At 51.5% G+C, this 23,784-nt stretch overlaps 12 protein-coding genes across 12 annotated transcripts; 4 read left to right on the top strand and 8 right to left on the bottom strand.

The window, feature by feature from the left end:
* Positions 1-633: 633 nt before the first annotated feature.
* Positions 634-1,768, top strand: N7462_006757 (HpcH/HpaI aldolase/citrate lyase family protein; the record flags this gene model as incomplete). Its single annotated transcript, XM_057078475.1, has 3 exons — positions 634-673; positions 778-998; positions 1,067-1,768. The coding sequence occupies 3 exons, from the start codon at positions 634-636 to the stop codon at positions 1,766-1,768; spliced, it is 963 nt and encodes a 320-aa protein (XP_056934055.1).
* A 461-nt stretch (positions 1,769-2,229) lies between these two features.
* N7462_006756 (uncharacterized protein) lies at positions 2,230-2,695 on the bottom strand (the record flags this gene model as incomplete). Its single annotated transcript, XM_057078474.1, has 3 exons — positions 2,230-2,357; positions 2,414-2,598; positions 2,658-2,695. The coding sequence occupies 3 exons, from the start codon at positions 2,693-2,695 to the stop codon at positions 2,230-2,232; spliced, it is 351 nt and encodes a 116-aa protein (XP_056934054.1).
* An 871-nt stretch (positions 2,696-3,566) lies between these two features.
* Positions 3,567-5,345, bottom strand: N7462_006755 (uncharacterized protein; the record flags this gene model as incomplete). The annotated part of the gene is made up of 1 exon (XM_057078473.1): positions 3,567-5,345. One exon carries the CDS (start codon positions 5,343-5,345, stop codon positions 3,567-3,569), a length of 1,779 nt encoding a protein of 592 aa, XP_056934053.1.
* Positions 5,346-6,226: 881 nt separating this feature from the next.
* Positions 6,227-7,642, top strand: N7462_006754 (NADH kinase POS5; the record flags this gene model as incomplete). The annotated part of the gene is made up of 3 exons (XM_057078472.1): positions 6,227-6,353; positions 6,422-6,533; positions 6,598-7,642. 3 exons carry the CDS (start codon positions 6,227-6,229, stop codon positions 7,640-7,642), a joined length of 1,284 nt encoding a protein of 427 aa, XP_056934052.1.
* A 913-nt stretch (positions 7,643-8,555) lies between these two features.
* On the top strand, positions 8,556-9,635 carry N7462_006753 (uncharacterized protein; the record flags this gene model as incomplete). Its single annotated transcript, XM_057078471.1, has 1 exon — positions 8,556-9,635. One exon carries the CDS (start codon positions 8,556-8,558, stop codon positions 9,633-9,635), a length of 1,080 nt encoding a protein of 359 aa, XP_056934051.1.
* A 302-nt stretch (positions 9,636-9,937) lies between these two features.
* On the bottom strand, positions 9,938-11,452 carry N7462_006752 (FAD-binding oxidoreductase; the record flags this gene model as incomplete). The annotated part of the gene is made up of 3 exons (XM_057078470.1): positions 9,938-10,761; positions 10,829-10,952; positions 11,024-11,452. 3 exons carry the CDS (start codon positions 11,450-11,452, stop codon positions 9,938-9,940), a joined length of 1,377 nt encoding a protein of 458 aa, XP_056934050.1.
* Positions 11,453-12,623: 1,171 nt separating this feature from the next.
* On the top strand, positions 12,624-14,225 carry N7462_006751 (uncharacterized protein; the record flags this gene model as incomplete). The annotated part of the gene is made up of 1 exon (XM_057078469.1): positions 12,624-14,225. One exon carries the CDS (start codon positions 12,624-12,626, stop codon positions 14,223-14,225), a length of 1,602 nt encoding a protein of 533 aa, XP_056934049.1.
* A 199-nt stretch (positions 14,226-14,424) lies between these two features.
* N7462_006750 (hydroxyacyl-thioester dehydratase HTD2) lies at positions 14,425-15,560 on the bottom strand (the record flags this gene model as incomplete). The annotated part of the gene is made up of 2 exons (XM_057078468.1): positions 14,425-14,917; positions 14,977-15,560. The coding sequence occupies 2 exons, from the start codon at positions 15,558-15,560 to the stop codon at positions 14,425-14,427; spliced, it is 1,077 nt and encodes a 358-aa protein (XP_056934048.1).
* A 444-nt stretch (positions 15,561-16,004) lies between these two features.
* On the bottom strand, positions 16,005-17,687 carry N7462_006749 (putative aromatic-L-amino-acid decarboxylase; the record flags this gene model as incomplete). The annotated part of the gene is made up of 3 exons (XM_057078467.1): positions 16,005-16,584; positions 16,644-17,574; positions 17,639-17,687. The coding sequence occupies 3 exons, from the start codon at positions 17,685-17,687 to the stop codon at positions 16,005-16,007; spliced, it is 1,560 nt and encodes a 519-aa protein (XP_056934047.1).
* A 559-nt stretch (positions 17,688-18,246) lies between these two features.
* On the bottom strand, positions 18,247-20,014 carry N7462_006748 (Amino acid transporter transmembrane; the record flags this gene model as incomplete). Its single annotated transcript, XM_057078466.1, has 5 exons — positions 18,247-18,663; positions 18,771-19,165; positions 19,227-19,418; positions 19,478-19,739; positions 19,889-20,014. The coding sequence occupies 5 exons, from the start codon at positions 20,012-20,014 to the stop codon at positions 18,247-18,249; spliced, it is 1,392 nt and encodes a 463-aa protein (XP_056934046.1).
* Positions 20,015-22,008: 1,994 nt separating this feature from the next.
* N7462_006747 (uncharacterized protein) lies at positions 22,009-22,236 on the bottom strand (the record flags this gene model as incomplete). The annotated part of the gene is made up of 1 exon (XM_057078465.1): positions 22,009-22,236. The coding sequence occupies one exon, from the start codon at positions 22,234-22,236 to the stop codon at positions 22,009-22,011; it is 228 nt and encodes a 75-aa protein (XP_056934045.1).
* A 382-nt stretch (positions 22,237-22,618) lies between these two features.
* On the bottom strand, positions 22,619-23,734 carry N7462_006746 (ATP11 family protein; the record flags this gene model as incomplete). The annotated part of the gene is made up of 2 exons (XM_057078464.1): positions 22,619-23,477; positions 23,559-23,734. The coding sequence occupies 2 exons, from the start codon at positions 23,732-23,734 to the stop codon at positions 22,619-22,621; spliced, it is 1,035 nt and encodes a 344-aa protein (XP_056934044.1).
* Positions 23,735-23,784: the final 50 nt, after the last annotated feature.

Below are 23,784 nucleotides of genomic sequence, written 5' to 3'. Positions count from 1 at the left end.
TGGGTAGACTGTGATATTAAATTGAAGCTACGGTTGATTTGTATTTGAGATTCTGGTTGTGTTCAGGTACTTTTTGTACATCTTACTTGGTTCCCACGATGGGCATGGCATATCCGCTGGCATATCAGAACGATCCCATAATTTCTTCTTGGAGTCCTGCCAGGTCAGTAAGGAAAAGGGCTTGCGGAAAATGTAAAATGAAAATAGCCAAGAATGGACCTGGGCATTTCTATGTATATAGGCGTCTAAAAGGTTCCATGCCGAGCAGGCAGTACGCCGGCATATAGGCGACTTGGTGCAACTCCCGACCGGAGTCATTCTCGACGGACAAAATAAGTTAATAAGATAAGACGGAGCTCGAGTGCCGTCTCTAGATCGTGATGCGTATGATTTATTCTCTTCAAAAAGGGGAATAAAATAAGCAACCTCGACGTTTGTGCTGATCTTACGTCGACGGCCCTCGCGAAAGCATTTACGCGGCGACCTGCTTCTTCCCGCACTTGCTCGACTGCCGACTGTTTTCTCCTCACGCCTGCTCGATCTTCTTCAGGGCGCCTCCCAGCGAGAACACAAGCAACAGAGACCAGAAACCCCTGCATCGTACTCGCAAATCTGCAGACTCCTACTATTGCCATGGCTGCTCGAAATACTCTGCGGCGGTCGCTGCTTTACGGTCAGTGCCTACCGGTTCTTGCGCGCCGCGTCTTCCCCGCATTTCGCATGCGGAGCAACTCGTTTCCCTCGGAACAGCAGCTAACAGACTCGCCACGAGAACAGTCCCGGGCTCCTCGCAACGTTTTCTCGATAAATCTCGGTCTCTGACCGCCGATTGCGTCGCCTATGACCTCGAAGACAGTGTCACTCCGCACATGAAGGCGGAGGCTCGCTCCCTGGTGCGCCGAGCTTTGGATCATCCCACACCAGCGGGAATCCGGGAGCGTGCGGTGCGAATCAACTCGGTTGACAGTGGATTGGCATTGGGTGATCTCACCGAAGTCGTAAGTGATGGCTCAGGAGAGCAATAATCTGGCATGCAAGACGAGAGTGGGATGCTAATGTCCCATAGCTTCAATCGCCCAACCTGACAACCGTCGTTATTCCTAAGGTCAATTCGGCGTCCGATCTGACCTTCGTCACCGATGTCGTCAATCATACTTTGGCTCAGCAGCAATCACCTGAAAACCGCCCGCCAATCTCGCTCCTGGCACTCGTTGAGTCTGCCAAATCGCTTACCAACCTTTCCCAAATCTGTGCTGCCTCTCCCTTGCTCCAGGGCTTGATCTTCGCGGCCGAGGACTTTGCATTAGACTTAAGCATTACCCGCACTCCTTCGTTGACGGAGTTTCTGTTTGCACGGTCGGCCATTGCGACTGCAGCCCGTGCAGCCAACTTACCGTCCACCATTGATTTGGTCTGCACCGCCTATAAGTCTGAAAAAGCAGATGGTTCGCCACCAGCAGTTCTGGAAGAGGAATGCTGGGGCGGCCGACGACTCGGATTCAACGGGAAACAATGCATTCACCCCTCGCAGGTCAAGGTCGCGAATGAAATCTTTGGTCCCGACCCTGAAGAGACCCAATGGGCAATGCGCGTGGTCATCGCGGATGAGAAAGCGGCGGCTGCTGGACGAGGTGCGTGGACGCTGGATGGTAAGATGATTGATGTGCCAGTGGCCCACAAGGCAAGGGCTATTGTGAAAAAGGCCGAGGCTTGTGGGATTGATATCAATTCTCTACGGGAACAATGGCAGCACCAGGAGCCCGAGTAAACCCATACATGCTGTACAGATTTGGAATATAATGTGCATCTTACTATTTAGAAGGTATTGGACAGGCATCGATCCATCATGTATCATAGCGTAGGCACGAGAAAATTAACACTTTGGAATGGAGATGACAGATGACACGGAGAATGAGAAACCCCCAACCCCAAAGAAAAGAGATAAATATAAATATACAGATGTTCTCAAGGCAATAGGAGATCCATCAATGACACAAACCAACACAAATATCGTACACACCATTGAACGCTTCATTTCCGTACAAGATAGACCCAGTTCGCCTGTTTTGGGGAGAATCAATCGCACTCATCTGCAAAGAGTCGCGTATAAAATAACGTCATAGAATCGACATCGCGAGAGGGCCGATAGTATTCGAGGCCATTCAGACCAGGTTCACAAAATAGCCGCGGAGGATTTGGTGGAATGACAGAGTCAAGTCTTTGTCTGGATCATTTATCACCTAAAATCTCCTTGCGCATCTCCTCTCGTTGTATCCGGGACTCCTCCTTGGCCTGGGCACGCTGAGCCTCCATCTGTGCCCGCTTCTTATCCTGCTCTTCCTGCGCGGCAAACCAGACTGTGAACAAGACAGATTAGTCTGGATACACAAAGGGAATTAACAAGTTTACATACTGGACTTGTCTGACTTGGACCACTCCTTCAGCTTTTGAACATAGTCGTCGAATTCCTGCGCCTTCCGGTCGCCTTGCTCCGCGCTGCGCTTCTGAAGATCCGGGTTGTATCGCTTCACGAGTTCCTCATCGGTCGGTCGCATGTATTGAACCAATGCCGGGCCACCGGCTGAGATGATGATGCCACTATTAGGTAAAAAGCGAGGTCAGATGAGATCTAGGATGAGTGTGGTGGTTTCACTTACCCGACAATGACCTTTGCCCATAAGCCAGCGCGAGACATGCTGGAAATTGGAGGGAAATTTAAACTGTGTAGAGACAATAGTTAAATGCGGGATGAATATGGATTGACCAAAAGGGCGGAGCTCTAAAGAAGACGGAATTTTGCGGGAGACGTCAGGAAGGTTGAAGCTATCCACAGGGTCGAAATCCCGCGGCGAGCGCCCGCGCAATGATGCAAACGAAACAAACATAAAACGGGCACGGCGTGAAGTCGACCATTCCGGGCTTTTGTCTCTTATCAAAAGTGCATTGGCTTTGGACCTCGTCTCGCCCGTCACATCTGCGCTCCATCACAGCTGGCTAATGATCGTAGTCACCAAGAGTACTCAGCTTGGTGGGCGATCGGTAGCCTTTGCAATCCCAACTGGAAATCTTTTCTCAACTGCTCTAATTGGACGACACTTGGCTCCCAAGATTCTAGGCGTAGTTGGAGCAGGAAATAATGGTTCGCATCTACTGAGACAAAATTGATAGTTCAAATAGCAATTTGGATAATATTTATACAGCGTCAATGGCGTACTCTTTTGTAGCCACTCCAAGGATTAATCACTCGAATAGGTTCGAAAGGGTTGAATAAATGGGGGGAAGACTGAGTTACTGAGAACTTGAGATTGAGGAAATTAAGATACAAGTATTTGACAGCGAGACTCACATTTCCAGGGGCAGTTCTTCACGGGCATGAAAAACATGGTGTGGAATCACCTAGGCTTTTCTTCAAGCTTCCTGTCGATGCCCATGATGCCCATAAAAGGGTAAGTATGCAATCCATGAAATGTGAAACAGTGATCCATACCACAGCCCTTCCGTATCTGATGATATTCTTTGAATCGCTGTGCTCGAGGCTGCTTCCTCTCCTTAGAATTAGCCATCTATCAAGACCAAGAAAATCGGGGCGTTGGCATAGCATCCAACGCTTCGTTCTCATCGATTGGTGGCCATTCAGACGGCGATGGATTCCCATCAAGATCTTCATCATCCAATATGCCATGATCATGCAACACATGTGAGCTGTCGCAAGTACTAAAGGATGGGCAGGAAGGGCTCGGTGTATCGTGTGCTTGGAGCTCTGCGTCTGATGATCCCGACTTAGAACGGCTCCGGGTTTCCTCACTCGTACTGGAGCATGAACCGTCATCACTTTCTGACGGTTTGTAGGTGGAGGACGAATCAGCACTATTCCGTCGAGCTCTGGGTGATGAGTCAACCCAATTTAGGCCAGATGTACAGGATTCTCTACCATTTCTAGGGATCTCCTCCACCAGAGTTGTCCACGATCTCTGAAATCCAGATGCCACATCCTTCCTGTACTTCTCTGGCACACCAAGGGACTTTACAAGTCGGTCGACTACACCGGTAGGATCAGCCGTACTGTCTGTATTCTTCATAAGCGACTTGCGGAGCTTGGCGCTGCACCGCTCGTGACTCCTCATCACGGAAAGTTGCAAGAACTTCCCGATTTCAGAATCGCCATCTGCAATTGCCTCCAGATCCGAGATTTGGAAGCAGCGAATGATTGCTGGGGCGGGGACTCGGCCCCAGATTTCATATTCCCCATATCCCATCCATCTTCCTTTCTTCAGAGTTGAAGTGAGGCAGGCAAGAGGAAACGCATAGTAGATGGGGGTCTCGACTTTGAAGGGATCAATAATTGTGACCTTCGCATTCTTTTGATGGTGTAGAGCTCTGTGAACTGGAGCTAGGGGACCAACAAAGGTAGAGATGAAGGGGGTTTTCACTTTCTCGTTCGTGACATGGAGTCTAAATGACTCTAAGAATTCTTCCTGGGATACGTTCTCTGGCATGTAAAATCCCGCATTTTCCCCTGCAAAACATTCACCTAGTAGAAGCGTCTCAGTGTTGACGCCTTGGGAGTCGTCATTTGACCACCGATAAAGAATAGATGGAAGATTTGGGGTTCCACTGAGGTCAAGCATAGGAGAAGGGCTTGATAAGTTTGTGATCAGTGGCGAATGCACGCCAGCTACCTCAGCAGTGGAATCCAACGGGGTTTCAGGTGGGCGTGAACCATCATGCATCTTCGGTAGAGTCCCCGTGTGTTCTTCATCTTCTTCTCCTGTGGGTTTATCGGTGAGATCATTTCTCGCTGGGAGTCGTCCTTCTCTTTCACACCAAAAGCAGACCTTGCCGTGAGCCGTGACGAGCGATTGCGATTCTGTCTGAGGAGATATATGATCGGTACTCCCAGGGCTATTCTCAACAGAGTTACTCTGACTGGAAACGAGAACAGAATCCAGAAATTCCCAACGTCGACCCGAGGCGTCAGTTGGGGTATTTTCAGACATGTCAATTATGTCAACTTGTTTCCGATGGAGTACAATTTTCATTGATTGTGCTGTGCTCTCAATATGAGCAATGATGTGTTTCCACTCATCGTCAAGTCGAAATTCCGTCTCTCGATGAACACGAAGCCAGACTGAATGGCCAACACGTTTCATCCAGCACCACTGTGCATGTAAAGTGCGTGCTGGGAGTTTGTGATTTTTAAAGTCAAGCTTCTGGAGTTTCGGCCGAAAGATGGTCGAAAAAAGCGTTTCAAGCGTGTCTTGGTTGAGTGAGTAGAAGCGGTACAGGCAACACAGGATCTCACGTTCATAAGAAGTCCAGGAAAACTTGAGGTTCCCCTGACCCATCACGTCCAGTTAGAGTATGAGATCAAGTTTGAAATATGCTTCCCGCAGAATAAGAGAATGTCTTTGACAAGGCCTAGACAGAAATAAAAGATAAAGATTGGGTGAGAGTCAACAGCGTTGGCAGCCAAGGGAAAGGGGATATGAGAAGGGAAGACAACTAGTAAAGCCAACTAATCTAAAAGTCAAGTCAGGCAGCGTTTCCGGTTGATATGTTCGCGTGTGAGTACATGATTAAGGGAAATCGAACACTGTGCCGGAGGTGAGACTGAGAAGATACAAGACATATTCCCATCTGAAGTGAGGGCGGGGGATATTGGAAAATCAATCTTGATAAGAAGGAAAGTATTTTAAATCAAGGTGTCTAAAACTTCACCGGCAAGCAAATAGGATAAAAGTCATGTAGCGCCACTCAGTTAGGCTTGGGTAGGGACAGACATGGAATCATAGACCATCAACGTGAGTTTTGGTCCTGCCCACCAACAATTATATATCACATAGAATTCCTGATGTTAATATTATGGATGAAGACTTGATGTGTGATTCTGGGCTACGGTCTTTATATACTACTGAGTTCTCTAGGCATCCTCAGAAAAGGAAAGCAGCCGATGTTATCCCTAACTTTGTGAGACTGCGAGAAACAACGAGTGAAGAGCCTAAGGCGGCAGGCATTCTGCCTTATTCGGCCAGGCGGGCGGTGTAGGGGACGGAGCGTCATTGTTTGGCCGTTTGACTTCCATGTCGATCACTTGCTGTCTCTTTTGCGCGATCGAGAGCGGACAAGCCACTGTGGTGATACGCTGGTTTTTTTTCCGGCTGGATATGTGACTGTGATTAGGAACTCCTTTAATATTGGCATATGTGGTTATCGGGACCCCTCAACCATGCAGCGCGCCATCCCTCTCCGGGTCTCGAGCTCATTCCTGCGCCGCTGCTTCTCCTCATCCTGTCCGCGTCGTGAGATTCGTGATGTCAGCGCCTTACCAAGACGCCTACTTCCAAAGTACCAAGGTACTTCTCGTTTCTCACTCTCTCTGAACCGATAACCAGTGCAAAGCTGATCAGCTATTGAACCCTAGAATCACAAGGCGAACTGCTTTCTCTCCTGTGGCCGGCACCTCCGCGGAACATTCTTTTAGTCCGGAAGAATTGCGCTCCAGCTGTTACCGAGTCTCTGCTTGAGTTTGCAAAGTACTTCAAATCCCCCTGCCCTGAATTATTCCGATCATAATTCTGATGAATTCTCTCGTTTCAGTCATATCTCCTCTACCTACCCGTCCATCGGAATTATTCTTGAGTCTAAAACTGCGGCTGAAGTTCACTCTTCGCTCTCATTTCCGGTTTATTCGACATCCTTGGAAGAAAACCCAACTGCCTTTCATGATAAGGTAGACCTGACGGTCACACTAGGAGGCGATGGCACTATCCTACACGCCTCATCTCTTTTCGCAACATGCTCAAATGTCCCGCCAGTCCTGTCATTTAGCATGGGCACTCTGGGTTTCTTGAGCGAATGGAAGTTCTCCGAATTCAAACGCGCATTCCGTGAAGTGTACATGTCAGGAGCTGGAGCCGGAGATCGCACTCCCGTTCTCGAAGCTCCGCCGACTGAAAAGGAGAAGCCGGAGTCTCCTCTGGGTCCGACTGGATGGTCATCCGTCAGAGGAAAGTCCATGGGCTGTACCCGTGGTGCCCCTATCTTAATGCGCAATCGACTTAAGGTGGGGCTATTTACCGCTGATGGCCAGGAAACCACCGCCGTCAGAGGCAAATCCGACCACGGCCAAGGCGTCTATGTCATGAACGAGCTGCTGATTCACCGCGGCAAGGAGTCTCATCTGGCCGTAGTAGAAATATTTGTGGGTGGTCGATTCCTGACCGAGGCTGTGGTAGATGGCATCATCATCTCGACGCCGACGGGGAGTACCGCTTACAGCCTGAGCAGTGGGGGCAGTATCGTGCACCCCCTCGTCCCATCCATCCTCCTCACTCCTATCTGTGCCCGAAGTCTCAGTTTCAGGCCTCTAGTCCTACCCTTGAGCACGCCTATAACACTTCGTTTGAGTGAGAAGAACCGCGGCCGCGAACTCGAAGTCAGTCTGGATGGTGTCAACTTGGGCCAGGGCATGGCCGTTGGCATGGAGGCGCGAGTCTGGAATGAAGAGATGCGGCATGGTAAAAACGAATGGCAAGGTGGCGTGCCTAGTGTGATGCGACGAAGTATGGGCGGCGAGGCGCATGAAGGATGGGTTGGTGGCTTGAACGGGCTGCTGAAGTTTAACCATCCTTTTGGCGAATGAGCCCGGTGATAATTGCCTATGTATTTCTAAGATACCCTTACGCAGCTCTATATGTCGTTGATTTGAACTCAACCTATAGACTTGTAATTTGAATAACCGTCATTTTTGACAGTCATTCAGTTTTCTTTTCCTGTACTCCACCGTACCTCAACTCGATTGTCTAGCTGTCAATCTATACAGTACTTTCGGAAACCGAGTGGAGCTACGACCAAAAGCCGAAACCGTTAACAAGGGCTTGGCGTGCCCAAGATGGTTTCCCATTGGCGGCTTCATACTTGCTTTCCGTATCTAATGCCGAGACCCACCCCTGGGGAGAGATTCCAAAAATTCGAGCGCAATTATTTCCTAGAAACAAAGGCCGAGGACCGAAACTCACCCTGCAAATTTTCTTGGATTCAAACGTTCATGTCATGGCTAGGAATGTATATCACAGTCTGAGAGATTCTCATTGTCATCAAACATTTGTGCGAGGTCTATGAACCTGGGCTCTACCGCCATTCATCTGGGCTACTCACGCCCTAGAGCTCTTGCCTTAGAGCTCTTTTGAAAACATTTCTATTATACCCCAAACATGATGAAGGAATGCACAACTGCAAAGTTAGACCAGCAAACTCAGAAGGAGAAAAATGACCTCGAAAGAAATCATTCAGTCATAATTCCACGAGCCGACTCTACGCCGCCTGATGGTGGGTATGGGTGGATATGCACCGTGGCAGCAGCCACAATAAATGCTCATTCATGGGGGTTTAACTCGGCTTATGCTGTTTTCCTCGCGCATTACCTTGACAATAATTTATTTTTCGGTGCCACTCGACTTGAGTATGCATTCGTCGGATCGTTGAGTCTGACATTTCTCATGCTTATATCTCCTGTCGCGACAATCCTTGTCAGAAAAATAGGAATCAGACCAACAATGTTTTGTGGAGTGGTTCTGGAAACTACTAGCCTTCTATGTGCAAGCGCAGCGACCAAAATATGGCATCTATTCCTAACGCAAGGGATGGTTTTTGGCCTGGGCCTGGGACTTATCTTTATCCCCCTGGCAGCGGTTGTTCCGCAGTGGTTTACCAAAAGAAGGTCTCTTGCTAGCGGTATTTCGCTCGCTGGGGCAGGTCTTGGTGGTCTGACCTATTCACTTTCTGCTTCAGCCATGATCAGGGACCTTGGCCTTGCATTGACATTTCGAATCCTGGGTGTAATTGCATTCGTTGTGAACACAAGCTGCATTCTCCTTATCAAGGAGCAGAAGGGCCATAGAGCATTGAACCAGAAAGCATTTGATATGACACTCTTGAAAAGAGGGGAGTATATCCTCCTTCTTGGATTCAGTGCATTCAGCATGCTAGGCTATTTCATCCTCATATTTACCCTCGCCAATTTCGCAAACTCTATTGGATTGAGTTCCTCACAGGCCTCCCTTGCAAGTGCATTGTTCAATCTTGCCCAAGCAGTAGGACGGCCCCTGATTGGATATTTCAGCGATAAAACCGGGCGCATCAATATGGCTGGGGCCATGACCTTTATTGCTGGGCTGCTACCCTTGGCTATGTGGACCAGTACCAAAAGCTACGGGGTGCTGATTTCTTTTGCCTTGCTTGAAGGTCTTGTGGCGGGAAACTTTTGGGCAACGATTGCACCACTTGTTGCAGAAATAGTTGGGCTGAGCAATGTGTCATCAGGACTCAGTCTACTATGGGTTTCCATTGCCGTGCCATGCACTTTTAGCGAGCCAATCGCATTGGAGATTGTGTCCGGAACAGGTAAATATCTAGGCACAGAGTTGTTCACTGGTTGCATGTATATCGCCGCAGCAGTATGCATGCTGGTCCTAAGAGGTTGGAAAATCGCCAACAACCCGGAGTGTACAACAAGAGACAAACCCCGTGAATCCATGCCCGGTGAAGTGGTTGGTATTTCTCCTAGTCGGGATGAGAAGAAAAAGCCAGGGGTATGGCAGTGTGCCTATAAATGTTTCCAATGGGTAAATGTCTAGCGAGCCCAACTACACTAGCAAAATCATGAAATGTACAGATTTATCTTTGTGTCAAGAAAAGCTCAACCGAGATCAAACACCAAACCTTTGCTACTCTTAATAAGAAACAGCGACCAGTACTTGTTTGCTGCCCGAGGGGAAAGGGGGTCTTTCCCCTGTTTGTTAAGTCGAAATATTTGCGTTCTAACTAGATTATCAATGTGTATCTATGTCATAGGCCCATTAAATCGTAAATCATCATGTCTATACAGGATTACATGCATTCCCCCGCTAGTAATACCATTTCAAGTCTCATCGATGTCTCACATCTTCCACTGATGTGCGTTGTCGAGGCCTCGTGTTCCAGACAGATCACCTTGGTCCAGGTATCCGCAAACCCTGCCCTGGGGGTCCCATTTACGGCGAATATCCATCAGACGCCTGGCATTGTCATCGGCCCAAAACTTTGTTTTCCGGACTTGAAAGTCCGAGTCCCCTAGGTAGGCGCCGACTGAATGACGCTCCACTTTCTGCATCACATTCCGCACCCATCCTTGGCATCTCAGGTCATCATTTTCGTGCTCCCACACGGTATACAAGGCGAAATAATGATCAGACTGCATACTGAGAGCCATATCCGGGAGCTTTCTGCGGCTGCAAGGGTTCATCCCATACCACAGCGCGAAGGCCTTCCGGTCCGGGAGTGTAGTGAATGCCTCCTCCAAGACGGCAGGAACATCAGCATCATTTTTGATGTATGCATTGTCCGTGCAGTATCGATGCCTCTCTGGGTTGGCCTTTGCCTGATTATCATATTGGCTGTCCAGGCTATCCTCCTTGCAGAACCATTCACTCACAGTCCCGGCGGGACGAGATTCTTGGGCGACCCTGAGAGCTTTCTCTGCCTCGGATGCGTCGTCTTTCATGGTCACGAAGAGAATGAACAGCTGCATTTCTTCCTCACCATCGGGGTATAGTGAGACAGCGGCAATCTCGGTGTCGTTGTCAAAGGTGGGCGTAATGTTAATGACCCAGCTCAGGGCCTCCCGGTACATGCCGATTGGATACATATAACCAGATGAACGGAACCCCCGCTTGGGATAGGGATTCAAGCGAAGATGAAATTTGGTGACCACGCCGGGAAAGCCTAATCAAAGGAATATGTTAGCCCATTTTCATTGAATTCATCGAGGCGGGTTCGGTGTCTACCATACCGGGACCGGCGCCTCTGGCAGCCCAGTATAGCTCTTGGTTCTGCTGCTCGTTGCAGTGGAGCAGTTCACCCTGGGCAGTCACGACGTCGACGGCCTGCACTCTCTCGCAAGCCCAGCCCCAGTTCTACCAACCTTATCAGTAACTCTGGACTGCGAATCTCAAAAAAGTCGATATCTCCCTGAAGGAAGGCTTACGCGGCAATTCCACCCCATTCCTCCTTGTAGCAAGAATCCTCCAAGGCCAACATCGGGGCAGTGTCCTCCAGGAAACATGAGCTGATAATCCTTGACCAGAACCGAATTGAGCTCTCTGCCGGTCATGCTGGGGGATACCCGAGCAATCTTGTTGACTGCATCGACCTCTACAGTTTTGTAATTGCCCAGGTCGATGAGGATCGAATCATCACGTACACTCCACGCCGCCCACGAATGGCCTCCCGATCGGACTGCGACGCGGCAATTGCGCTCCGCGGCTAGTTTAACGGCTGCTACAATGTCTTCCGGACAGGTGGCTTTCACGACTGCCAATGGAAAGCGCTGAGGACGGCGGTGATTGAATACCCGGCCAACACGTGCGTCCTCATAGGTGGCTTTGTCGGCGGACTCTCGCCAGATGATGTGCATGGTGAATTGGGATGATGGATAGACAATTGCTCCGTAGAATGAATGGGGTTTCTAGGAATATTCTGACCGGGGGCCAGCGTATTTGTATACTTGGCTCGCTTGCCCCTCGTGATCTCCTATCCCGGTAAATCGACGCCGGTCCGATCGGAAAGAAAGCCTGAGGCAGGATGTGGAGGGAGTTCCATGCCCCGTGGGGTAATCGCTGTGTGCGGTCCACATCCCGAGCGGGGCCAAGACTCTCCATTTTGTGCTATCTCAAGTATATGGGTATTCTGCGGGGGAATTTGAGAGGCAGTGGGAGACGGTGGGATGAGGTCTTAGCCGCTTGTGGGCCAGGGGAGAATCGGAATTGAGTCTGACGCTTCACGATGCATTGGTTGGAATTACCTTATTGGCAACGGGATTCCGGCACAGGACGATTCCTCCCCCCCCCCCCTCCCCACCACGACTATTACCGGCATTAGGACCTGGTAAGGGCCATAGTGGTAGTACTGGATAGCTCCATGGGAAAGAAATTCCATGGACTGCGACCGCGACTCTTCCATTCGACGATAAGGTCCATCTGGAGAAGAACTGAGTACTGTTCAAGTAGTGGAAGGGAAGAAAAGTATCAATTCTTCCTTCTGTTTACCCCTTCTCCCCGAATCTCCTCGCATGATAATCACAATAATGATGATGACCATCTTTGGGAGTAGCTAATCATCCCTATCGAATCCGTACGATGCAATCATAATCATCTTGAGCGCAGCTCTTCATAACGAATGCCCTCGGAACCGGGGCTGTTCCGTCCCGAACTATAGACGACTCTGGACCAGCTCGATCCCATCTTGTTAAGTGGTCCTTGGTTCGGCTTGAGGATTAGATTCGAGACCACGGCAATAGAAAATGATCTTGCAGGTCTCTTTTTACATCTCTCCATTTTTTTGGCCGTTCGATAACTCGGCACCGGAGAAAGAAAAATTGTGCCGACGGACACTGATGCTCCGTGGCCGACTGCGACGGACAGTGAGTCTCCGTCTGCTGGAAGGACGAATCCACGAGACACCTGCAGAGGCAGAAGATCGGGATTAATAAATTGATTGTCAACCCCGCAAAGAGAGAGAGAGAGATTCTGACCCTCCTATTCATCCTTATCGAAATCAATCCTGCTTTGACGATTGTCAGTTCCGCCATGTCTTCGTTTCCGCCCGCCGCCTGCGACATCCTCGTCGTCGGCAGTGGCAACGCCGGCTTCTGCGCAGCCATCTCAGCCATTCAGCAGAATCCTGACGCGCATGTCGTGGTCATCGATAAATGCTCCGAGGCCTGGGCCGGCGGTAACAGTTATTTCACTGCGGGCGCCTTCCGCACGGTGCATCAAGGCCTGGACGACCTCCTCCCGCTAGTGAATAATACTACAGCCGAGCAGGCTGCACGCATCGACATAGCCGTATACTCCGACGCAGATTTCACGCACGACCTCTATCGCATGACTGGCGGCCGCACAGATCCCGCGCTGTCGAAGATCCTCGTCCAGGACTCGCGGAGTACAATTGGCTGGCTCGCGCAGAATGGCATCCGCTTCCAGTTGTCGTTTAACCGACAGGCGTATGAAGTCGACGGCCGGTTCAAGTTCTGGGGCGGCATGGCGCTTAAAACGCAGGATGGAGGGAAAGGTCTGATTGAGGATCATCTCCGTGCCGCCCAGAAACTCGGCGTTCAAGTCTATTTTGAAACCACGGCCACCCGACTGGTGATAGATCGTCGGACCCGGGCAGTAGTTGGATTAGAAGTGGTCACAGCGACAAATTCCCGGGCCTCATCTAAGCATCGCACGATGACAATTCACGCCGCGGCGGTGATTCTGGCGGCTGGAGGATTCGAAGCCAACGCGCAGCTCCGTGCCCAGTATCTCGGCCCCGGGTGGGATGCGGCTCGTGTGCGTGGTACGCCATACAACACCGGTGACGCCCTCAAGATGGCTCAGCGGGACGTCGCGGCGAAGGGCGTGGGCAACTGGTCGGGCTGTCACTGTGTGGCTTGGGATGCCGATGCGCCCGCGCACGCCGGCGACCGCAATATCTCGAACGAGTTCACCAAGTCTGGGTACCCACTGGGAATCATGGTGAACCGAGACGGCGTACGGTTCGTTGACGAGGGCTCGGACCTACGCAACTTTACGTACGCCATGATCGGGCGACGCATCCTGCAGCAGCCAGGGCAGCTGGCCTTCCAAGTCTGGGATGCGAGAACGACGCCCTGGCTGCGTACAGAAGAGTATCGCCCGGAAGTGACGCGCCATCTGACGGGCCAGACACTGGACGAACTGGCCGACCGATGCGTGGAAGCCGGCTTGACCGATAAGCAGCGGTTTTTGACGACCTGCGCGGAGTATAATCGGTCGGTGCCCTTTCCTGTCGATGCGCAGCACCGGTGGGATCCTGCAGTGAAAGACGGGCTCTCGACCGAGGGACTGGCGATCCCCAAGTCCAACTGGGCGTTGCCGCTCGATCAAGGGCCGTTTCTTGCTGTCCGAGTGACATCGGGGATCACATTTACCTTTGGTGGACTGGCAGTGAATCCGGAGACAGCCGCAGTGATATCCGAGGCCACGGGCACGGAGGTTGCTGGGTTATATGCGGTGGGCGAGATGGTTGGCGGCCTCTTCTACGACAACTATCCCGGAGGCAGTGGCTTGACCTCGGGCGCGGTATTTGGCCGGCGTGCAGGACGCGCCGCCGCTGAACAGGTGGCTCAGAAGCGAGTTGACGAGGCCAAAGCTGCTCGCCTGTGAGGGTGGCGTCTTTGACCGATGCTCCCCAGGAGGATTGGCTCACTGGATGGTTTCTCAATTTCGTGGTGTCCATGATGACTTGATATGGCGTATGTAGAGAGACTGAATCTTGAATAGAGCTCTGGGTTTATATTCAAAGTATTTCCATTCTACACTATGATGAAGACGAGTATATGGTGAGAATCTTGTTTCAGCTGCCTCAACCTTTGATCTCAGCCTTCATAGCAACCGCTCCTCCAGGTCCGCGAATCTGCACCATCGCGAGCTCTGCTTCCGCCTGAATCTCGATCGTGTACTTTTCTCCCGCGTATAACGGGCTCGTGGCACGGTATGAGATCTGTTGAGGGACAATTGAGGCGGGCTCGGACTCAGTCGTACCTCGGGTGTCTCTCCACAAGTCTAGGATGGAGATTAGATTCAACGGGCCATGGACTACGAGATCTCGATGTCCCTCGACATCGCGGGCCCACGGGAGTGAATAGTGGATTTTATGCGGATTGAAGGTAAGGGCTGAGAAGCGGAAGAGCGTGACAGGTGATTGCACATAGGCCCGGGTATGCGTGTTGCCCGCAGAGGAGATGGCGGAAGACGAATGCGTCGTCATATGGGACGTCGAAGAGGAATCAGAAGAGGACGCTTTTGAAGTTGATGATGCAGGAAGAGTTGGCAGGGCTTTCCGGAACACCCAGTTCCTGTTGCGCAGGTCAGTCAGCCACTTGGTGCCTCCATCACCAAGGGACGAGACACTTACCGTCGATCCACGATGGAAAGTCCATGCTCATTCGAGAACTGTTTCTCCACGCCAACGACAATCATTTCCTCGCCAGTCTTTTTCACCACTTTCGGCTCGGCACTGAGCACGCGAGTGGTCTCGCTCACTTGCTGGCCTACGCGCAAGGGATTGGGTTGCCCTTTGGCGTCGCGCGGCCAGAGCACCTCACCACCTGCCCACATGCGGCGCGTGAAAGGGGTCTCGGGATTATAGGAGGTATCGGTGCCATCTGGTCCCAGCTCGGATTCAAGGAAGGCGGGGGTGAAGTAGACCAAGTGGTATCCTGGTGGGACGGGGGTTTGTCGCGGCAGGGAGCCCGGGGTATTGGACAATGAGGGCGAATCAGGGAAAAGAGACGGCCGGTTTAGTGTCAACGTCAGCAGCTGCAGTTGATTGGCATCCAGTGTCTGTGTCCGCGTCTGTGGACCAAGAGACTGGAATCGGGACAGGAAGGAGGCCGCGACGGAAGACGCGGGCGAGTCGGAGAGCAACCGAGCAGAGACGGCGAAAGGACGCGACAAATTCCGGCGTAACCGAAGAGATGATCGTAATGGAGCCTGCATTGTCGTGAATATCGTGGGCGCACTGGACTGGCGCCATCGAGAGAACCGCCCCCGAGGACGGGCATCTCCAACTTTTAAGGCGCGGGGAAGCATCAAGTCCCCGCGCCGAGTCGGCTTTATGCCTGTCGGACCCACAAGTGTCGGGCTTCGGGCGCTGAGCCATCAACGCCGAGCAACGATGGCCGCTGTTTCTTTTCGCGTTTGAGGCTGCTCCCGGGCATTTACTCTACAAGCTCACTCCAATTATTTCATGGTTCTCTCTTCTCATGCTCTGTGTTCCCCTCGAGTTTTAGGGCACGGAATTAAACAGGGTGAAGTAGTTGGAAACGCCAATAATGATTGCTTCGTCTTCGGTCAAAATCGGTTGCGTAGATGGTATACAGTAGTCGTGCGATACATAGTATATTTTGACAAGACATCAACTTCAATCAGCACTCGGGTGCTTCATGCTTGCTGAAGCACTTCTTCGGTGGTTCGCACCAGAATGTTGAAGGCATTGCGCACATATTTCTCCTCGGCCATGGGGTTCGCGCTTACCACCCGTATCACATAGATGCCATCAATCACAGTCGAGGTGATAAAAATCTCACCCCTCGAATTGATCAATTCATATACCGTTTTCGTGATCCCATCTGCGGCCTCGTCCTTTTGGCAGACTGAAATGCCATTGGCGCCGTTGGCTCCATTGGTCGCGGTGCCTACTGGCGCCGAGGCTTTAACGCGGAACACTGTCAAACAGAACGCCGGCTTGGTGACAATCTCAAATAAATCAGAACGCCCGCGGACAAGATCCGCAAAGATATTACCAAGCTCTATGGTCTTACGGATGTGCACTTTCATGCCGTTCAGCCCATAACTGCGCATTACAAACCAGATCTTCAGGGCCCGGAACCGACGGCCCAGCGAGATCGACCAGTTCCGATAGTCAATTACAGTCCCCATATCAGAATATGGGTTACGAAGGTAGGCCGGGGTGATATCAAGAGCATTGGTCAGGTCGAGGCGGTTGCGCACGAAAAGGACGCTGCGTCAAAGGTCAGTCTGTTGAAAACGACACGGTGAAAAGAATCGGATGAAGCTCACCTAGCATCAAAATTAACCAGCAACCATTTATGCATGTTCGTGTTGAAACTGTCCACTCCCTCGGCAAAATCTTTGGCTATGTATTGCCACTCATCGGCCACCAAAGAAGCGCCGGCATATGCGGCGTCCACATGTACCCAGATACGCTGCCACGCCGGCTTTTCCTGTAGAACTGCCTTGATCTCTGCGAAGCGATCCACACTACATGTATTAGTGGTGCCGAAGGTCATGGTGAGATGGTACGGAGTGAGCCCATCCTTGTCGCACTGCTCCAGGACCTCTCGGAGCCGCGCTGCCGTCATCTCCATATTCTCAGCCAGCTGAGTGCCCACGCTTCGAAAACGGGTGCCCGCAATCAGAGCACCCTTGGCCGCACTACTGTGGGTTTGGTCACTGGCAATGGCAACCAGGCGAGGCTGCAAGTCCATCTTGCGCTCGTCGTACTCGAGAGTCCCCTCTTTGAGACCCTCAGCAAGCACCATCTCTCGGACCCGTCGCTCACGCGCGGCAACCATCATCGTAGCGATCGCATCACTGGCACTGTTCTGAATTACGCCGCCTCCCAGATTCTCCGATGTGCTCAGGAAGCATTCCGGTAAGCCCAGTGCCTTAGCCACCCAATCCATCACGATTGTCTCCATTTCCGTGCAGGCGGGCGAGCAAAGCCAGTTGAACGCGGGGGCTGTGAAGGTCGCCGAATACATCTCGCCCAGGATACTCGGATACGTCACACTAGCCGGATAGTACGCCATGAAGTTGGGCGATTGCCAATGGGTCAGACCGGGCTTGATCTTGGTATCGATATCCTTCTGGATCTGCGACCATTCTTCCGGCTCGACAGGCGGATTCTCGGGGATCAGCGGGCGCAGGTAACCGGGGTCGACGGCGGGAAGGACTCTTCGGTCGGGGACAGAATCGAAGTAATTGACAACTGGAAGAAAGATCGGATCAGAGCTAAGAGCAAATCTTGAAACGACCTTGGAGGTGCCACATACTGTCATCAATTGCCGAATGGGCTGCTGTGCGAAACTGTTCACGATCCATCCTGGGGTGCTGGCGAAAAGAATGTACGATGCGGAGTTCAATGCAATGCGCCGAGGTTGTGCGGGGCAGGTAGAGGCCAGCGCGGGCGAACAAGGCGCACTATCAATCAATTGGCGATGGAGGAATTTGGAGGTCAGATCTATGTCTTAATGGAAGAAAACTAGGAGGCCCTCGATGATAAATGAAGAGGATAAAGCGACATAGCGACGCCGCAAAGATGTCAGTGAAGGGCGTGGGGAACGGAACAAGAACCGCTTCCGAAGCCCAAGGCAAAAAAAAGCTTTTGTTCGGTTCGGAATCTACGGCTTCGCCAATCCAGACACCCTCGCCATAGAACATGAACTGGGATTTCAGAAGGATTTTCTAACTTTCTCAAAAGGCCAAGTCATGCAGACCCGTCTACCTCTAAGAACATCACAAGGATCGAGCGTCTACAACCCAGCATCTGAATTTCATCCTGATCTTAGCCAACCGGATATTCTTAAGGTGATGTTGCGTGGTGGATGCCATTGAGAGTGAAATCGTAATATTGAAGTTCTATCATGTCAGAAAATCTACTCTATGTAGAATTATCGGCGCACGACCAGGCAGCCGATCCTCCTTCCGCTTTATAGTTGTCGATGATGCTCACGATAGATCCATAGGTACCGCCAACCATGAGGAATGTACCAGCCACAATGATGAAGGCACACCAGCAGACCATCAAGGTCCATTTGGTGGTTCGATGGACCCTACCCTTATTCCAATTATCGTAAAGCCACATGCCGGCCATGGGCTGGAAGCACATGGGGGTCCCGAGGAGGGCCCCGACCAGAGACACCAGGTCGCTGAACACGGGAATGGCACTCGCAATGATGTATGCAATTAAAGAGACACCCACTGTACAGCCAAGCCAAACCAACCAGTGCACCATGGTGTTGGCCACTAAGTGCCGGGATCCGTGAAGGATGCGAATAAAGATATATTTCCCTGTAATCTGAAGAAACCGTTAGCGAAAAGTGTTTCGAGTATTCACGCTTGGCTCTCCGTCAAAGTGCCTCCAATACGGTGGGATAACCGAGGTTAGAGTGATCCTGAACTTACATGGACGAAGAGCAGGGTACTGGCCAGCAGCCCTGGGAGAGCAAACCCATAACTGACTTTCTTAACGACCGGACCAGCCGAGCCAAGCGCGGGCGAAGACACGTAAGACCCGCAGTAGTAGTAGATTACAATGCCGATGGCTAGATAAAAGCATGTCACAACGCTCTGGCATATCATCAGCGCTCGGTTGTAATGACCGGGATCTCGCATCTCTGAGGCAATGGAGAAGAATGCTGGGGTGCCGGCATAAGCGAACACGATGGTCGAAATGGCAGAGATGGCATCGGTAAAGGACACATCGCTATTGACAATTTTGTAATCGGGAACCCAAACACCCTCTTGGGGAGCCGCAGACGGGCGCTCTTGAATACCCACGGCGATTGTGACAATCAAGACTAGACAAAAGAGCGAATTAGCATACCGAGAATCCAAATTTGGTGCGTGGACCATCCTCACTTGAAGTCAAGATGCAAAACAAGCCCAGCCATGCAATCCAGGAGATACGGCCGAGAGTTCGGATACTTCCAAATAGGAATGCGACAATGGCAGCGACCGCCACATAGACGGCGGTACATATGGCATGGTCCGAAACGGCGTTGAGTGCAATTGAAATGCTCAGCATTCCAGAGCCCGCCACAAAAATCCACCCTATACTTGTTGTGGTTAGGACACATTCGTATCAAGTAATGATATGGGTCGATACTGACAGAGCACAAAGGCAGTCCCCAGGACGACTCTTCCCAGGCGACCACAGAGCAGCTCGCCCACGTCGTCGATGCCATAGACCTCGCGATGGCGAAGCTTGAAGACTCCGATGATATAATCCGACCAGGTGGTGATGGCCGCAATAGCACACAGACAGATCACTCCCGGCACAACCCCGAGGGAATCAAATGCGACAGGAATGGAAAGGACTCCAAGTCCAATTTGGGTTTTCATCATCAGGACAGCCGTGCCGAGCCATCCAACCTATGTCAATGGCAAATGTTAGCTAGTCCAGACATGGTCGACCGAAAGACTCGAGCAAAGTAGAGTAAGAAAACATGATGAGTCCTTTCCCTCCCATTTTCCTTCCCTCGCCAGTGGTCACATATGGGGAGGCGAATGATGGTACGTACATTTCGATAGTTAGGGCCATCACCAGTAATTTCACCGAAGACGGCATCATGTTCCCCCTCGGTGACCTCCCCGATCTGCGAAGGCACTTGGTTGAGGGAATCATCTTGTTTTTTCTCCGACATCATGATTGAGACATATGTGCAAAGGTAAAGGTCAAGTTGAAAGCAAAAGCAAAAGCAAAAGCAAAAGCATATGGAATGCGCGGTCCATGGGGAAACATTTAAACCTTCCCTGGCCGGCCAGAGCCAAGTAATGTGGGCGTAAAAACGTACGTGCGCGCTCCTATCAGACTCTTGCTCTTTTTTCTTCTCATTTTTGCCAGTGGCCACTGCTGGCCAATGATGGGCCAAGCCCTTCGAGGGGGAGAAACCTCTCCTAATCCCTGCGGTGAAACGAGCCCCCACTGGCCCGCGATAGAGAGATAAGGAGATTAACCTTCCCTTATCAACAGCCACGATCGCTTTAACTTGGCCTCTAATTCCACCTCATCCTTCGTTTCTTTCTCTTCTCTCGACATTGCTGCAACATGAAGCCGTTCTCTACGTGGGTCACTGGCCCCCGGATTTCATGACAGAATAGATCGCGGTTTTCCCCGCAATTGAACGACCCTTCCCAGTCCCCAGTGCTACCAACTCCACTTTTTTGAGTGCGGGGAAGGCCAATGACGAGACTTGCCTCCCGAACGCCTCCCTAAATGCCTCACAGCAAACGGGGCAAGGTTCCACCCACATACGACATTGTTGAGCCTTCCTATGCCTTTTGGGAAAGTAATATCCTATATCCACTTCTCACCTCTCAGGCGACTCTGTGCCAACTACATCATCTTATCGGGACGCTTCCCGGGGCGGGTCGCAGAAGCCTGCCTGTTACGCCCCATGTGGCCACGTATTATCGTCAGATCCCATCGGAAGGCCGAGCGACTGGTCTCAGAATCGGGAAAAACTTGCTGCATTGAGAGAGTTGCGTAATCGATTCAGGGCCTATTTTATTATCACCATCACATTGATAGCCTGATAACACGATACCGCGATACCAGCAGGCAAGCCTTTCCGCACCGTTCCACCCCTTAAGTGACTCGAAACCATGTCTTGCAAAATCGACCAGGAAGACATTGGTACCGACCATGGATTAATGCCTAGTGGCTTGAGTCTGAACGTGCTTGGCAGGGTGCATCCCGCGAATCGACGCGGATGTTGACCGAGTCTGCATCAAGGGGTTGGTCCTTCTGTTCTTTTCTTGGCACTCTCTCAGTGCAATTGAGTCGTGCCTGCTTTGTACCTTGGCCGCACTTGGTCGCAAATATACTATCCATCGGCACCCGGGACTATCCATGAATGACATTCTGCGATCAGCTCAACATCGGGTAATCCGTCCGACTCTGCCCTCAACACCGGGCGATCTCTGCGAGTCTGTCCCATACTATTCGGGCGAGAATATCATGGCGCAGTACGTCATTTGGGCTACACCGGTCCTAGCAGGCCACTTCCTGATCCCAACATTCCCTTCAGTCGGTTTTGCGTTAGCGGCGGGAGAGCCCGAGCTAATGAGGAGAAAGCGAATCAATTTGAGGCACTAGCAACCTCTTGCCTGGATTAGGGAATGGATTACGGAGTACTGCTCCACTATGGTTATCTTTCAAATCAACTGGCCCCGGCGCAAGGGGCGTCTTCATCCCCTTAAAACGACACGCCACTCTCCACCATGACTCAACGCCGAAGCAAAATCAGGCTAAGATAGGAACTGGAGGTTTGATATTTTTTCACTAGATATGTATGGACAGTGTCCCAAAATTTATATAAAGGTGATTGTCTTCATGATCCTCTCGTCCGCAGTTTGAATGCGAACATGAAAATCGGCATTCCTTAGAGTGGTATCATGAGGAGGTTTTCGGGAACTCGGCAAAGGCAGGAATATACTGAGATTTGTGGTGCGCGGAGGCGAGATCTTGATCTGGGAGGCGGTTTTCAGTTCATATTTTGGATCCTCTCTGAAACTGAAAGGTAATGGATGACAGGGATTGTCGGCAATCATGACCTGAAGATAGTTGCTACCGATTCAACAGTCTATGGCCTCGGTCGAGGCCTTTCCATTGACTGCAAGGGCTGGGAGCTCACGGCATTTAGGCGGCCGGACAGAACTGGGGCTCGTAGTCTGTGATGGCCTGGGCCTTGACCATTGAGGCACTCTTACGATCGAAACAGTAATTGAGCCAGTCCGCCGCCAGCTTCTTCGCCAACTGTAACCCAACCACCCGCTGGCCAATGCAGAGCACATGCGCGGTACGGCGCTGGTATTCACTTTCAACTTCCACCATTGGCGAATGTCTTGGTCGCGCATACGATAACATCACAGCGTTTGATCTCCACACATCAGTCACCTGTGATCAAGCCAAGTTAGCAGGAGGACAAAACGACCGGTGTGCCTTTGGTGCCAAGTCTCTGAAGGAAAATGCAACATTCTCGTTTTTAAATGCATCCTCTGGTATCCCATCGACATAATTGCTGAACCGTAATGGCTCCCGATCACCCATCAGTGTGTTGTGATTCCCCTCCCCCCTTCCAAATCCAGTCCAACTCGGCGAGTGGAGGAACTTGAAGCCATACGACAATTGACCAGAAATGCGAACACAGAAATGCAATAAAATATGTTATATTCAGATATATAGTACAGGTCATCAATTGGGGATTGGAGGGCAGATGTGATATCCCAAATTTACAATGTGAAGTCCGTTAGTGGATTTTCTCCGTCTCCTCCATCAACTCTTCAACCTTGAAATTCTCCACATCTCCCCGGGTGAACATGCGCACCAGTTCGCCTTTCCGACCACTGGCCTGCCCTCCAAAGTCGTAGAATCGCTGCACGCCACTCACTAACCACGTCGCCTCGGTGGTTGACACTCCTCGGTCTGGCACGACCTGGCCATGCATCAGCACCAGGCCCTTATCATCTGCCAGGTCCAAGTAATGGGTGACCGTCGTATGGGGCTGGGCGAAGGAACCATGCATCTTGAAAGCGCCAAGATGGGTGAAGATGACGGTAGAAGTATGAGTGTTCATGGTGTCCTTCGAGGTTGGGACGAAATCGTTTGCCGGGGGGTGAAAGGCCCACTGCAAGAAATGAATATCGGCGGTGGTCTGAGCCTGCTCGCCCTCAGGTGTTTGCATGTCAGCCTCGGCGGATTGCCGAGGGAGCGGGAGAATGAATTGGGGGTTGTGGCGCGCGGCTTCGGCAATGCGCTTGTAGGTTTCGACCGGGATCACGGCAGAGATGGCAGTCGGGTTGTTGGCGTGTCGGAGGCGCCAGAGCGCCTCAACTTCCTTCGCAGGAAGGGAGCGAATCTTATCGACGTCCAGCCAGGTGCTGAGGGGTTTGATGGGGTGCTTGTCGGACGCCTCACGGGCGGCCTTTTCGGGTGACGAGGGATTCTTCCGAGGATCAAAAGCAGGCGCGGTGCCTGAAACAGTCGACTTGGGTATGGAGGTAGGGGCGTCTGGCTCTGGAGTCGCGGCGGTGGATGCTTGGCGACGAAGGTCTTGGATCTTCTCGCCATAAGCCTCCTTCAGGGAATCAATGGAGTCATGGCCCTCTCTAGGATATATTTCAGTCAGTACCTTGGAGCTTTTTGATACCATAGCAGCTTGAGGCGTGTACAGATGCGGAAAAACTCACTGCTTGGCCTTCTGGTCCAGCTTGGCACGATACTTGTCCAGCACATGCTTCGGGTCATGGTGAGAGGCTAGGAACCGAACATCATGCACCTGTGCCCAGCGACGCTGCTGGTTGCGTAGGATGTGGGACCTTCCGCGGAGGACGGACTGGAATCCCTGGAGGCGGAGAGTAGCCATGGGGGAGTGAAGGAGCGAGGATAGCGAGTCTTGTCGAGCATTACAGATTA

The sequence above is a fragment of the Penicillium macrosclerotiorum genome (genome assembly GCF_028827735.1).
Source record: "Penicillium macrosclerotiorum strain IBT 26536 chromosome Unknown utg000006l_segment0_segment0, whole genome shotgun sequence".
In the NCBI taxonomy this organism is placed as follows: domain Eukaryota; kingdom Fungi; phylum Ascomycota; class Eurotiomycetes; order Eurotiales; family Aspergillaceae; genus Penicillium; species Penicillium macrosclerotiorum.
Note: the sequence above shows the minus strand (reverse complement) of the source record. Positions and strands in the feature narration are given on the sequence as shown.